The 13,251-nt window shown below is 43.0% G+C and overlaps 1 protein-coding gene and 1 pseudogene across 2 annotated transcripts in view; one reads left to right on the top strand and one right to left on the bottom strand.

Annotated features, from left to right (window-relative positions):
- The window catches only part of ADGRE5 (adhesion G protein-coupled receptor E5), a 34,592-nt gene extending 32,217 nt beyond the window's left edge, over positions 1 to 2,375 (bottom strand). The window contains exons 1-2 of one of the 2 annotated variants that reach the window (XM_074203654.1): positions 2,360 to 2,375; positions 1,210 to 1,348 (exon numbers count right to left, since the gene is read on the bottom strand). In XM_074203654.1, the coding sequence (XP_074059755.1) occupies positions 1,210 to 1,240 (31 nt within the window). In that variant the 5' untranslated portion in view covers positions 1,241 to 1,348; positions 2,360 to 2,375. Of the gene's footprint in view, positions 1 to 1,209; positions 1,371 to 2,359 lie in introns of those variants that run through there. The other variant, XM_074203655.1, reaches the window with a different exon arrangement.
- A 1,626-nt stretch (positions 2,376 to 4,001) lies between these two features.
- On the top strand, positions 4,002 to 12,437 carry LOC141499471 (phostensin-like; annotated as a pseudogene).
- Positions 12,438 to 13,251: the final 814 nt, after the last annotated feature.

Genomic DNA, 13,251 nt, shown 5'->3' with positions numbered 1-13,251 from the left:
CAAAAATTTTCTTTAACACAGAGTCACAAAGTAGGCAGGACTGGCATTTTGCTCCCATTTTACACAAGAAAAAAAGCAAAGCTGAGAGAGATGGTGACTTACTGAGAGTCATGGTGATTATTACATGGAAGAGCCAGAATTTGAGACCAATTTCTTCTCACTTTGTCAAGGCTCTCTTCCCTCTATCACATTACCTTCAGGGATGGAATCTAACCATGACTGGGATTTAGAGCTGGAAGGCATCCTAAAGAGATCCTCTGGCACAATCCTCCTTCATTTTACAGAGGAAGAAACTGAGGCCAGAGAGGGGAAAGAAGTTTCCTAAAGTCATATGTCTAATAAGTGGCAAGTCAGGATTTGAATCAAGGACCTCTAAGCACAAATCCATTATTCTTTTGCTTGCATCGTGCACCTCCAGCCACAGGGTTTGGGTCACTGGAGCTTGGACCAAACGGGGCAAATACAATTTAACCCATAAACCTCTGTATATCTGTTCTGCTTCAATACTTCCTTCACCCCCAGTCCTCCCAAGGGACACTGTGGGGAAGAGAAAGGTAGAATAATTCCTGGCTTTGGGGATTTCTGTGACTGTTATCATTGTCCTCCTTATCGTTTTCCCAATGGTAAGAAGCGAGAGATGATTCCCATGGGCAGGAATTCTGGGCATTGCCAGTATCGACATTCTCACCTTAGCCTGACCAAGAAAACCTCACAGGCTGATCCCACCCTAGGGTGTGACTCTGCTCACATCTATTCCTTATGATTTCCTTCTCTGACCTGCTTGCCTTCAATGTTATAGGACTTGGCAGGGCAGAGACTGAAGGCAAAGCTATTGGGACAAGATGTCGGATAATGGCTAGAGGCTGAAGACAGAGGGATAGTGGTAAAAGGATGGGTGGTAGCAGATGGACAAATGGAGCCTGGGAGATACAGGGTGGCAGTTAGAGGGAGGGGAGGGGAAGGCTAGAGGGGGAGGAAAGAAGTTGGCACCCAGAGGAAGGAGGGGAAAGAGTGGTTGGGGTGGATAGAGGCAAGAGAGGAGGTGGCAGAAAGATGAAAGGCTGAAGCCATGGGCCAAAGTACAGAACAGGAGGGAACCCCACCCAGGAGCTCCTACTTCTGGGAAGCCTCCCCATGTGCCTTGGACCGTTGGTCCTCCCACCTCCCGTCCTGGTGGATCCCAGATGCAGCCAGGAGCTGATGTCTCACCCAGAAAGAGGCCTCGGGGCAGGGCTGGCATGACTGGGCCACCGCCCGGGAGAGGGGGGCGGGAGTGGTCTCTTGTTGGTTCCCAGAGGCTGGACCTGGCTGTCCTCAGTGGCAGCAGAGGCGGCAGCAGTAGCAGCAACTGTGAGAATCAGAGTGAGGGAAATGAGGGGAAGAGCTCCCTCGGGCTGAGCCTTTATTTGGGGGCGGCTACTAGGCAGCGCCCTCCCCTGAGCTCATCCAATGGGAGCAGCTTCGGGGGGGAAGGAGCTTCCCAGGTACTCCCCCAGCCCAGCCCAGCCCAGCCCAGGCCAGGCCAACCCAGGCCAACCCAGGCCAGGGGAGCACAAGCATAACCCAACAGACACAGAAACAGTCCATGAGCCCACAGTCAGAGGCCTTGAAGGACCCACGTAGGGTCCCCCAGAAATGAATGTTGGACAGCACACACACACACACAGCCAGAGCTCAAAAAATATTGAGGGACACACAGATTTGTGGAAACTGGACAGTGTATGCAAAGGGATACAAAAACCACACAATCATATGTGACACACATACACACACACACACTCACATACATACATACACAGGAGATTGCCTCCCTCCACTTAGAAGTGACTAACATGTCCAGGGCTACACACCTAACCCCCAGAGACACCCAAGAGTACACATACAAACACATACACCTTCATATAACACAGAAGAACTGGATTACCCATGAGGGGACCCACAACACACAAAGATTCATGAGCTGAGAGCACACACAAGGACAAAATGAATAGGGTAAAATCCCAAGCAGGGAAGACACACATTCACACAACACACACACACACACACACATGCACACACAGAGCAACCCATGTGGTACAAAGACATAGAGCCAGGGACACACACACTTGCAGACACTGGACAACACACACGCACACGCACACGCACACACACACACATAAACAGGACACTGCCACAGACAGACAGATAAACACAGGACACACACTCCCAAACAGAGACAAGCAAAGGCCCCCACCCATGGAAGAATGCCCATGAAAACACACAAATAAGGACAAAGATAACAGAGACACATTGAAGGCTTGTGTTTTTCTCCCACAATTAAGCACACAAAGACCCCCAGTTACCTCTAGGTAGTTTGTACCTTTGTGTGTTTGCTGATACTTTCTGGTGAATCATGAGTGAAGGTCCATATGTGGAAATTTTTGTTTTAGAACAAACCATTCTTTTCCCTAACAATCTCTAAATCAGAGGCAGTGTGGTATAGTAGTTAGAGAGCTGGTCTTGAAGGCAGGATGCTATAGATCAAGTCCAGAAACCTACTGACAGGGACTGGCCAAGTGATGGGACTTCTTGTATTCTATGCAACTCTTCTTAAGAGAAAATATTGGTACAGGAAGTGTCCTCACATGGGAATCCCCTTCTCCAGTGAAATCCGCAGCTCCAGTCTCCTATATTAATTTTTAAACCAGAAAGAGAGGAAGGATGTTAGAAGAAGAGGGTCAAAGAAAGGATTTCTCAGATCTAGGAAGTCCTATTTAGATCAATTGAGTGAGTGAGTGATGTGTAGGGTTTTTGTGTGTGTGTGTGTGTGTGTGTGTGTGTGTGTGTGTGTGTGTGTGTGTGTGTGTGTGTGTGTGGTGAAAGAGAGGAGAGAGCAGCTAGGTGGCACAGCAGATAGAACACCAGCCCTGGAGTCAGGAGGATCTGAGTTCAAATTCAATCTCAGACACATAATAATTACCTAGCTGCATGACCTTGGGCAAGTCACTTAACCCCATTGCCTTGTAAAAACTAAAAAAAAAAGAGAGGAGACAGAGATAGATAGAGACAGAGACAGACAGTGACAGAGAAAGACTGAGACAAAGAGAGTCAGAGAGATAGAGACGAGGAGGGCAGAGGCGGGAGAGAGGAGGAATACAGGAAAAGTTTGTATAAGGTGAAGTGTATGAGATTAATGATCAACAATGGTGTGGAGTGGAGTACTGGGTACAGAATGAAACATACATTTTCAGACTTGGCCAATGCCTTGATTTATTGTGCTTGACTAATTTGTTCCAAGGAAAGGCTCCTTGGGGGCAGGGGCAGGGAAAGTGAATTAATGGATAATGGTAGAAATGCAAAAAAATAAAACCCATTTTTTAAAAGAGTAGAACAAAACATTGAAAAACATCCAGGGAAGGGAACAAAAGGTTCCAAAGCAGCTATAAGCTAACAGGGTAATGTTGTTGCTACCTTGTTGAAGTGAATTGTTTGTTGTTGTTGAGTCATTTTTCAGTCTTTTCTGACATTCATGTGACCCCATTTGACCCCATTTGGGATTTTCTAGGCAGAGATAGTGGAGTGGTTTGCCATTTTCCAGATCATTTCCAGATGAGGAACTGAGGCAAAATGGGACTAAATGACTTGCCCAGAGCTTATAAAGAGTTTGGATTTGAACTCAGATCTTCCTGACTCCTGTTTCTCTAGCCACAATGCCAACTAGCTGCTTATTGAAGTGACTAAAAACTTTTAGAAACCAGTTTCTCAGAAGCTCCCAGTCTCATGGGTGATCCCCTTTTTGTTTTCCTTTGTGTATTGAAATATATCTATATGTTTTATATATATATATATATATATATATATATATGTTGAGATTTGTTAAATTCATAATAAAAAAGAGAGATGAAAGAGAACAGGGATTTGAAGTCAGAGAATCTGGATACAAAAAGTGACTCCAATTCTTGCTAATTGCTTGACTTTGAGCAAATCATTTAATTCTTTGGCCAAGGTTTCCTCCTCTGCAAAATGTCAGGGTTGCACTAGTTGACCTTTGTGGTAAGCTCTATGAGATCATCTAACCTGTCTGTGACTCCATTTCTTTTTCATTTTTATTTAATATCTTTTGTTTTCACGTACCCTTCATGTTTCCAACATATCCCTTCAACTCTCTCCTACTCAGTGAACCATCTGTAGAAACAAAAGATTAAAAAAAGGGAAGAAAAGCAGTTCAACAAGATTAATCAACACATACACTGTGTGACAATATATGCAATAATCCCATATGCTTTTACACCTGTATTCCTATGACATACACCCTCCCCTGCAAAGAAAAGAGAGAGGTGCATTAACTCATTTTGTCACTATCACCACCATCATCCCCAGAATCATCAAAAATTATCTGAGTAGAACTTTAGATACATTATCTCATTTGATCCTAGAAATAACCCTGTAAGAAAGGTGCTATTATTCAATTTTACAAGTGTAAATTGAGGTTGAGAGAGGTTAAATGCTCAGTCATAAAGCTAAGTTACTGAGGCAGGATTCAAATTCTGATCTTTTTGACTTCCTATTTGGTGTATCCACTGCACACAGCTATCTTTTCTTTTTTCTTTTTGGTAAAGCACTTTATTTTTATTTTTTTTATGCATTACTACAGTAGACATGTTGAAAAGTAAACATAATCCCCCTCCCACAAAGAAAGAGAAACTTCAAGGAAAAATAAAGAGGAAATAAAGTGTGCTTCAGTTTGTATTCAGATACCATCAGCTCTGATTTGGGCATTCTTTATCCTAAGTTCATCAGAGAAATTGCTTCATTATTTTTTTCCCAGTTGCTACTGCTGTATTTTCCTCTATCCTATTCCTCCCTACCCCTATATATTCATTTCTCTCTCTCTCCTTTCTCCCTGTCCCTCCTCAAAAGTTACACATCGCTATCTTCTTCAAGGACAAATTTGGTCAAAATTACACTGCCATTTTTTTGTTATTGCTGTTTCCTTTAACATTAGTATAGTCAAGGTATATAGTCTTCTTGGTTCTGCTTACTTCACTTTGCATTTAGTTCAGATCTTTCTGTGCTTCTCTGGGATTCTTCATCATCATATTTTCTTATGGAGCAGTGATAGTCTACAACATTCATGCAATACAATTTAGCCATTCCCTAGTAGGTATGCCTCAATTTCTTCAACTGTAAAACTCAGCCTTATAGCTTTAAATTCTATAAGCCTTGATGTATGTTGGAACTAGTCTGATGTGTGTGATTTATGAGTGTAATGGGACTGTGGAATTGAGGACAGCTGGGTGGGAGGGAGCTAGAATTGGAAACAAAGGAGCCAGGCTGAAATATTTTCCCTACCCAGCCCTTATCCCTCAAGGTCTACTCCACTACTCCAGGAATTCCAGATCTTTAGGGAATCCAGACAGCAAGAAGAGGGGAATCTAGAGGTCAGAACAGGGGTGCCTCCTAGAAGAATTACTCCAGAGATCCCTAAACACACTATTAACTCCTTCCTGCCCACAGTCCAACAGGGACAGTGTTATTCTCTATTCTCCCGAAACAGGGAGATTAAGGTTTAGAGACATGAAAGTTTCATAGGACCATAAGATTGAGAACTAGAAAAAGTCCTTAGAAATCATATCTTGCAAACATTGTACAGATGAGAAAATCACAACCCAAAAGTGACTTGCCCAATGTCTCGAAGATAGGAAGCAGCTAAAAACTGTTCTTGGGACACAGATCCCCTAATTCCAAATTTAGTATCCTCCCTATTCCACCACGTGGTATAACTAAAATTCCAGTTCTTCTGACCCCAAACCCAGCACTTATACCAAAGCACCACATTCCCCTTCAGTTGCTGCCTGGGAAAGTAGAAAATGAAAGGAAAGAAGGCGAGTTAGGAGGGAGGAAGGGATGGAGAGGAGATAGGGGGACTCAAATATTTATTTGGATTTTTCTCCCCCTTCTTAAGATGCCTGGAATACCAGGCCCACTGGAAGGCAAGGAAAGGATTGTAGAGACAACAGAAAGAAGCAATGAGAAGATACCTAGTCCTGGAATCTGAAAGGCTTGGATTCCAGTCCTAAGTCAAGGCACATCACATAACCTGAAATGGCTATAGAGGTCCTACTTATCAACCTTACAGAGCTGTGATGAAATGAGAAAAGGTTTTCCATCCTTCTAGGGGGTCAGAAAAGCCCCAGGGGTACAAAGTCAGGGTCTTCTCAACACTGACAGGAATCAAAATGAAGACTACTTGCTGTTTCCTTTAACATTAGTGTAGTCAATGTATATATCTGTTCAACAACCCAGCTAGATATGGAGGGCAAGGATTATTATTATTATTATTATTATTATTATTTTATAGATGTGGAAACAGACCCAGAGAGATCAAGCAGCTCTCCCAAGGTCATACTACTAAGTGTCAGAACTGGAAATTCCACCCTCCTTAATGACCGGCAAATCAGTTTCTCTGAGCTCCCCTCTAAGACTATCAAAAGTCCCCTGGTCTCCTACCTCCAAATTAAGTCAAGTCAAGGGAGCCAAGAGATCAGATTAAACCCCTCCCCAACACCAAGCCCTCAATCCTCAAACTCTGCTTTCCCTACTTCAGAAATTTCAGTTCTCAGAGAATTTGGACACCAAGAAAGGGGGGGATTTTAAGGGACTTACTTAGAGGCAACTCTCAATAAATATTAAATAAATATCCACTAGATTCTAGGTGCCAGGCTTGGCTCTGGAGATGAAAACAAAACTGTCCTTTCCCTTATGGAGTTTATAGTCTACTTAGGGAAGGAGTAGCATACTCAGGAGAGAGTCTGACTAGTGAATGGGGAGATCTGGGAAGGCTTCTCCAAAGAGGTAGTAACTGAAATGAGTCCCAGAGATAAAACTCCTGAGAAGCAGAGTGCAGCAAAGAGCATGTTCTGTATTTGGAGAACAGTTAGCCAGTCAGTTCAATGAAACATGGAGTATGTAAAACCTGGCTGGCAAGGTAGTTTGGGGAGTAAGAGGTATGTAGGGAGAAGGGAAGGTCAAAGTGTCTTGTAATCTAGGAATGAATAAATCCATGGAAGGATTTCTGAGCAAGAGGGTGACATGTACTTTAGGAATATATATTTGGCATCTGTGGATTGGAGAGAGTATTGTGGGTGGGGGGAGAAAGAAAGACAAATTAGAAGTTTACTACAATAGTTAAGACAATAAGATAATGACCATGTGAATGGAGAGAAGGTATAGATTCAAGAGACATTATAGAGACAGAATCAATAAGATTTGATTACTGATTGGATGCAAAGGGTGAGAAAAAGTGAAATATCCAGGATGATTCTAACATGAATGTCAGTGACAGAGTAAACCCTCTCAACAAAAAGAGGGAAGTTTAATGGAGGAGGAGGAGTTCTCAGAAGGGAAATAATCAATTCAATTTTGGATACAATGGACTTGAGATATCAAGAGGACAGCAAGATAGACTTTTCTATCAGTCAGTTGGTGTAGAGATAAGTTAACCCATGAGCCAGGGATAAGGTCTTGAGGGGAGAGAAGTAGAAAAGATGTAGACCAAACACAGAAGGAGACAGCTGTCCAAAAGACAGCTCTTGTTATGAGTCTGCAAACCCTCCATTACTCTGGGAGGCAGCTATGTTGAGGGTTTTACCCTGTCCTTTTTACAAATGAAGACCAGAAAGCTCAGAGAGGTTGTATCTTTGAACCCACTGTAGTTTCTAAACTGTAAATTGGATGAGTTTACTGGACCGCTTCATGAGATTTCTTTAACACTCCGATTGGATAGGAAGTGGGTTCAAAAAAGGAGACTGAGGACAGGTCAGACTAATAGGAGGAATGAATGAATGAATGAATGAATGAATGAAAAGATAATTATACACATATTTCAGGCTGATGGGGTTAAGTTACAAACCAACAGACAATCCTTTCCCTCAAATAGTTCACATTCTAATTGGGAAAGGCAATAAACATAAAGGAAGGGGGACCAGGAAGGGATGTTTTGGGCTGTAAGTCAGAGGGAATGGTGATTGACATGGTTACCAGGAATAATAGTGTTAATTTGAGAGCAGTTAAGTATCTCAGTGGCTAGAACACCTGACCTAGAGCAGGGAAAACCTGAGTTCACTTTCTAACTGTATGACCCTGAACAAGTCACTTAACTCTGTTTATCTCAGTTTTCTCATCTGTAAAATGAGCTTAAGAAGAAAATGGCAACACACTTGAGTATCTTCCCCCTTCCAAAAAAACCAACCTCAGATGAGGTCACAATGAGACATGTCTGAACAACAACAAAAGTGTGGGTTTTATTACCCTTCTCAGAGTTAGAATTGGAAAAGGAAGATGGCCTAGTACCTACAGTGGCTGGCATGACTGGAGAGAGAGAGCTGGACAGTTGTACGATTGCTGAAGACCTGGTGAGATAAGGCAAAGGTTCACCAATCAGAGGACAGGGTCACAGGGTGAGCACCCAAGTTCAAGTTGGAGGCAGAGGTTGGAGAACAAATTTTGTAACAAAAAAAGAAGTTAAGTAGAATGAGCTAAGTAGTTTGGTGAAACAGTGGCCTAGCAAGTGGCCTCAAATACTATGTGACCCTGATGAAGTCATTTAATCTCTGTCTTCCCAAGTGATGGAGCAGTGTGTCTATACCTACATTTTCTTTCTCTGAAGAGCTCTTATTAAACATTTACCAGCATATTCCCACCTGAGTCTGAATGGTGGGATTAAATTTCGTAAACCCTTTCTGTCTTTTGTAGTGGATGGAAAAATAAACTTTGAATCAGAAATACCTGAGTTCAAATTTGATCTCAGAGTTTACTAGGCTGTGTGATCCTGAACAAGTAATTTGACCTCTGCCTCAGATTCATCAATAAGCCACCTGTCTTCCAGGGCTGTTGTCAGGATAAAATGAAAGAATATCTGTAAAGTACTTTATAAATCTTAAATCACTATATAACCTTTACCTTGGGGCAGCTAGGTGGTATAGTAGATAAAGCACTGGCCTTGGAGTCAGGAGTACCTGGGTTCAAATCCAGTCTCAAACACTTAATAATTACCTAGCTGTGTGGCCTTGGGCAAGCCACTTAACCCCATTTGCCTTGCCAAAAATCTAAAAAAAAATCACTATATAAAAGCTAACTATTATTATTATTATTATTATTATTATTATTATAATTAATTCATTGCCCCCCTTTTATTGTCATTAAAATAGAAACTGGCAGATTGGAAGAGGGAGGAGAGTGACTGTCCAGCGAAATCATTAGGCCCTTGTCCAGAGCTGGGAAAAGCCAGGGAATATTCTGAACTAGACAGAAAATCATATGAAGCCTGGAACAGGAACACCCCCCCACCAGCCCCCAAACCATAGACAATGGTAGAGGAAGGGGCCAGGCCGGGGAAGGCCAACACCATCATTGACTCCAGCAAGAATTGCCGCCCATTATTATGAATCCTGACAGCTGTCCCAAGCCAGGAAGAGAGAGAGAAGGAAATTTGGCACAATGACCTTGAATTCTGAGGTTTGGAGTCTCAGATCTGCTATTGACTTGTATGATCCCGGGACTGTCACTTCTCTCTGAGGCTCAATTTACCCATATGTAAAATATAAGGGCTGTAAAATTCAGGTCCTTCTAGCACTAACATTCCATGACTTGTGTAAAGGATATGCCCAGGCCTTATTCTGGGTCTTCATTACCCTACTCCTCACCTTTGTTTTGACATAGATTATATCTCTTAATTAGGTATTGTTTTCTTGACCAGGTTAGTTTTTTTTTTAATTTTTATAAACATTTATTTATTCATTTATTTTTCCAACTACCCCCGATAGTAGTTTTTAACAATCATTTTAGGGGGGGCTAGATTTTTAGTAGGGGAACTCCTCCCATCCATCCCCACCTTCCACTGATGCCACACCAGGTATGATTGATCACAACTATTAACATCTCTAGATTATCCTCTTTATCTTTGTCCTTTAAAAGGAAGGCTGAAGGTATACTCAAGTAAAGAAGCATTTAAATATCTATTATTTTCCAGACAGTGTGCTAAGTTCTGACCAAGCTAAAATAAGAATTGAGAGGTGGGACCAAGGGAAGCTAGATCTAAGAGGACTTTGCTCCTTGGAGAGAAGTCTGTTCAGTTCAAGGGAGCCAGGCTCTGGTGGAGAAGTTCCCAAATGAAGGCTCAGTGGAGTTTCTGAATCAGGAGAGCAGAGATGATAACAAATAGAGAACAAACTGATCTTCCACTTGACTGGTACTGTAGTTAGAGTGACTGTGCAGTCCCAGAGGAACTGCCATTACAGAGGGATCCTGGACACTAGCAATCTAAATTCTTTGCCTTTATGGGGAAGAATTCATCCAGAAGACAGTATTATTCATTTGGAGGACTGCTTAGATCCTTAAGGAAGCTATGGTTCATTGAAAAGGTAAGGAAAACCTTTTCTTTTAATACAACTCTTACTTCTCCTCCATATCTCCTAACACCCATCTCTCCTTTGCTTTGACCACTTTACTTGGTTTCCTCCTCTTATTTTTCCCCAAACTGTCTTTTCTTATCTTTTTTTCCTCTCTTCTCTCATCTAAAGCATTATTATCCCTTAACCTATCCCAATACTCTCTTTTGGCTTTTTCTCCTTTCTCCCAGTACTCTTCCTTTCCCCTAGGTCTCTCAGATTCTTCTCTCCTCTTACTTTCTTCATGGTCAATTCTTCAGTCGTTCCCCTACTTTCTGCCTTTCTTCTCAATCTCTTCCTAGCAATTGTCTCTCCTTTCCTAATCTTTCCATCTTTCCCTCCACCCTGAGGATTAGTTCCTGCTCTATTCTTCCTAGAATTCCCACACAAATCCTCTATCACTTTCTTTCTTCCTCTCTAATCAACAGAATTCTCATCCCAACTCTCACTTTCTTCTTTCTTTGACAACTTCCTCTCCTGATTCTATCTCCTCCCCTCCAGTTGTCCTGCCCCATTGGGACCAGGGCTGCTTGTACCATATAGGAAGCTACAACTAGCCAAAAAAAGACAGGAGAAGGCTGTTGTTCAGGACCAAGAGAAGGATGAAAGGGACCAACTGGCCCAGAAGTCAATCTGGAGACCAGAATTGAGGAGGCACCTCCTGAACCTGAGGAGCTCATTGTCCTGTGGATCAGCAGCAGATCTGTCCACCAGGATCACTTTAGTCACCAAGAATGGAAGCAGCAGCAACATAAGCAGGGTATAATAAAGCAGTTCATTGATAGCAGGCCATCTGAGGGTCAAGGACGTATTTCAGGGGGAGTGGAAACCCAAGAGCAAGAGACCTGACCAGCAGAGGCTCAGGGACAGTCTGGTGAGAAGAAAGTTAAAAGAACAGAAGCTAAACCTGGAGATGGCAGAGAGAGGAGGCTGGGGGAAGTGAAGCTAAAGATCTGGGCCTTAGACCTGCAGAGCCTTTGGAATGGAGGGTAAGCCCAAGGGAGTCTGAGGAGAGGAGTCACAATCAGAGTCACAGCATTGGGAAAGTTTAAGAACAAAATGTGAATCCAGTAGAACCTCAAGATCTGGGGGGATCTGAAATGGGAGAATATAGGTTGCATTCAAGAGTCTTTGCTTTCTTAAGCAAAGGGAGCTCAGGAAAATCTGAGCTAGTACAGAGACCAAAGCAGAGGAAAACCAGGGAGAACCTAGGACTTTTGGAGACACAAGAACTGAGCTCAGATGTGATGGAGGCAGCACAAATTAGATTGAACCCAAGAAAGGATGTAGAGAAGAGTTCTAGACAGATGGAAGTACAAAGATGGAATATAAACTCTGGGAAGGTTCTAGAATGGAGCCTTGGGAGCTCAAAGGTTCAAAAAATAGTCTTTTAGACTCTAGAGATGAGAAGTTGAGGTTGCCTGGGGTGGAGGCTGGAAAAGGGAGGACAGGCTCTGCTGAAGAGGAAGCTGGGGATGGAGGCAGAATGGTGAGCTCCCCTTGAAGCCACTACTCTGTGACCACCCCCATCCCATACAAGAAAGTTAGAACCAGAGGCTCAAGGCCTCAGCACCTACTACCACCCTCAGTATCTCCCCTACTCCCTGCTCCAGCAAATCCTCAGTCCCTAGAGAACCTGTTGATAAGCATCCTGTTAAGTAAAGCAAAATCTGGGTCAAGGATAGGAGCCCCCCCTCACAGGGGCACACCACAGTTAACTCCAGGTGATTTAGACCCCCAGCAACCCCTGCCCTACTTTAACTCGGATTCCCTGACCCTAAAAAGAAACAGTACCCCACTGCTGAGAAGATAATAGTGATTGGGGGTTACATTCATCTCAGCCAAAGCTGTCTCTCCAAGAGGACCTCCAAAAGAAGTCATAAACAGCTTGAAATTTCATTTAATGAGTCAGCTCTGGAGACCACCTATCTTTACCCTTCTGAAAAATCTGTGTTAGAGGAGTTAGGCCCCAGCCTGAAATCTGAGTGGACCTCCTCCACCTGCAGATGAATGGAAGGAAAAATCAGTCACTGCCAAGGGAACCTGAAGAGGGACTGCAGATGAGGCCAATGACCTTTCCATCTGGGAGGCTAGAACTCCTGCCCGCTCTATGTGCTGTGGCAGAGAGAAGACCCTCCCCCACACTGCCCCGCAGAAAGAAAAAGGAAAAAAGGAGAATGGTCTTGACTGTTCATGAGTTTGGACATGAATCTTTTCTGATTTGTGGGTTTTTTTTTTCTAGATTGGCTAGGCTAAAATTAAATAAAGTCTGTTCTGTGTTTCGTGTCTTGTTATCCTGAGTGCTTACACAAGAACTTAGGGTACTCTTTTTTTTTTAAATGGCTATGCAGACATAAGCCAGATTCTTATCTTCCCAGGGGAAAAGCCAAGAGACTTTATTACTGACAAGTCCCCAAGACTGAACTTGCCCTCTATAAATCTTAGAGTTTGTTTCTGGGTCATGGATTATTCTTGGATTTCCTATGACTTAGGAAAGGAGGTAGTAGATATTAGAACGGATGAGAACTATGCAAATATGTAACACACATAGACAGGTACAAATTCATCCACATACATACATTTTACATGAATATGTATGTATGTACATACTATATATGTGATAACCATTGGTTTCCCTAGAGGCAAGACACAAGGGCTCCCTGCAAAGCCCCTGGCCTAGCCTGGTCACACCCAACCAGAAGTCCCTCCTCTATTATGACCCCAAAGCCCATGTCTACCTAAAAAACCTCACCCACCACCAGCTAGGGGCTCTTTCTTCCTAAGCAGAATTAGTCCTACAGTGCAGGTCCCCTTTCAGAGTGGG

This window comes from Macrotis lagotis, chromosome X, assembly GCF_037893015.1.
Source record: "Macrotis lagotis isolate mMagLag1 chromosome X, bilby.v1.9.chrom.fasta, whole genome shotgun sequence".
In the NCBI taxonomy this organism is placed as follows: domain Eukaryota; kingdom Metazoa; phylum Chordata; class Mammalia; order Peramelemorphia; family Peramelidae; genus Macrotis; species Macrotis lagotis.
This window is presented reverse-complemented; position numbering and strand designations above follow the sequence as displayed.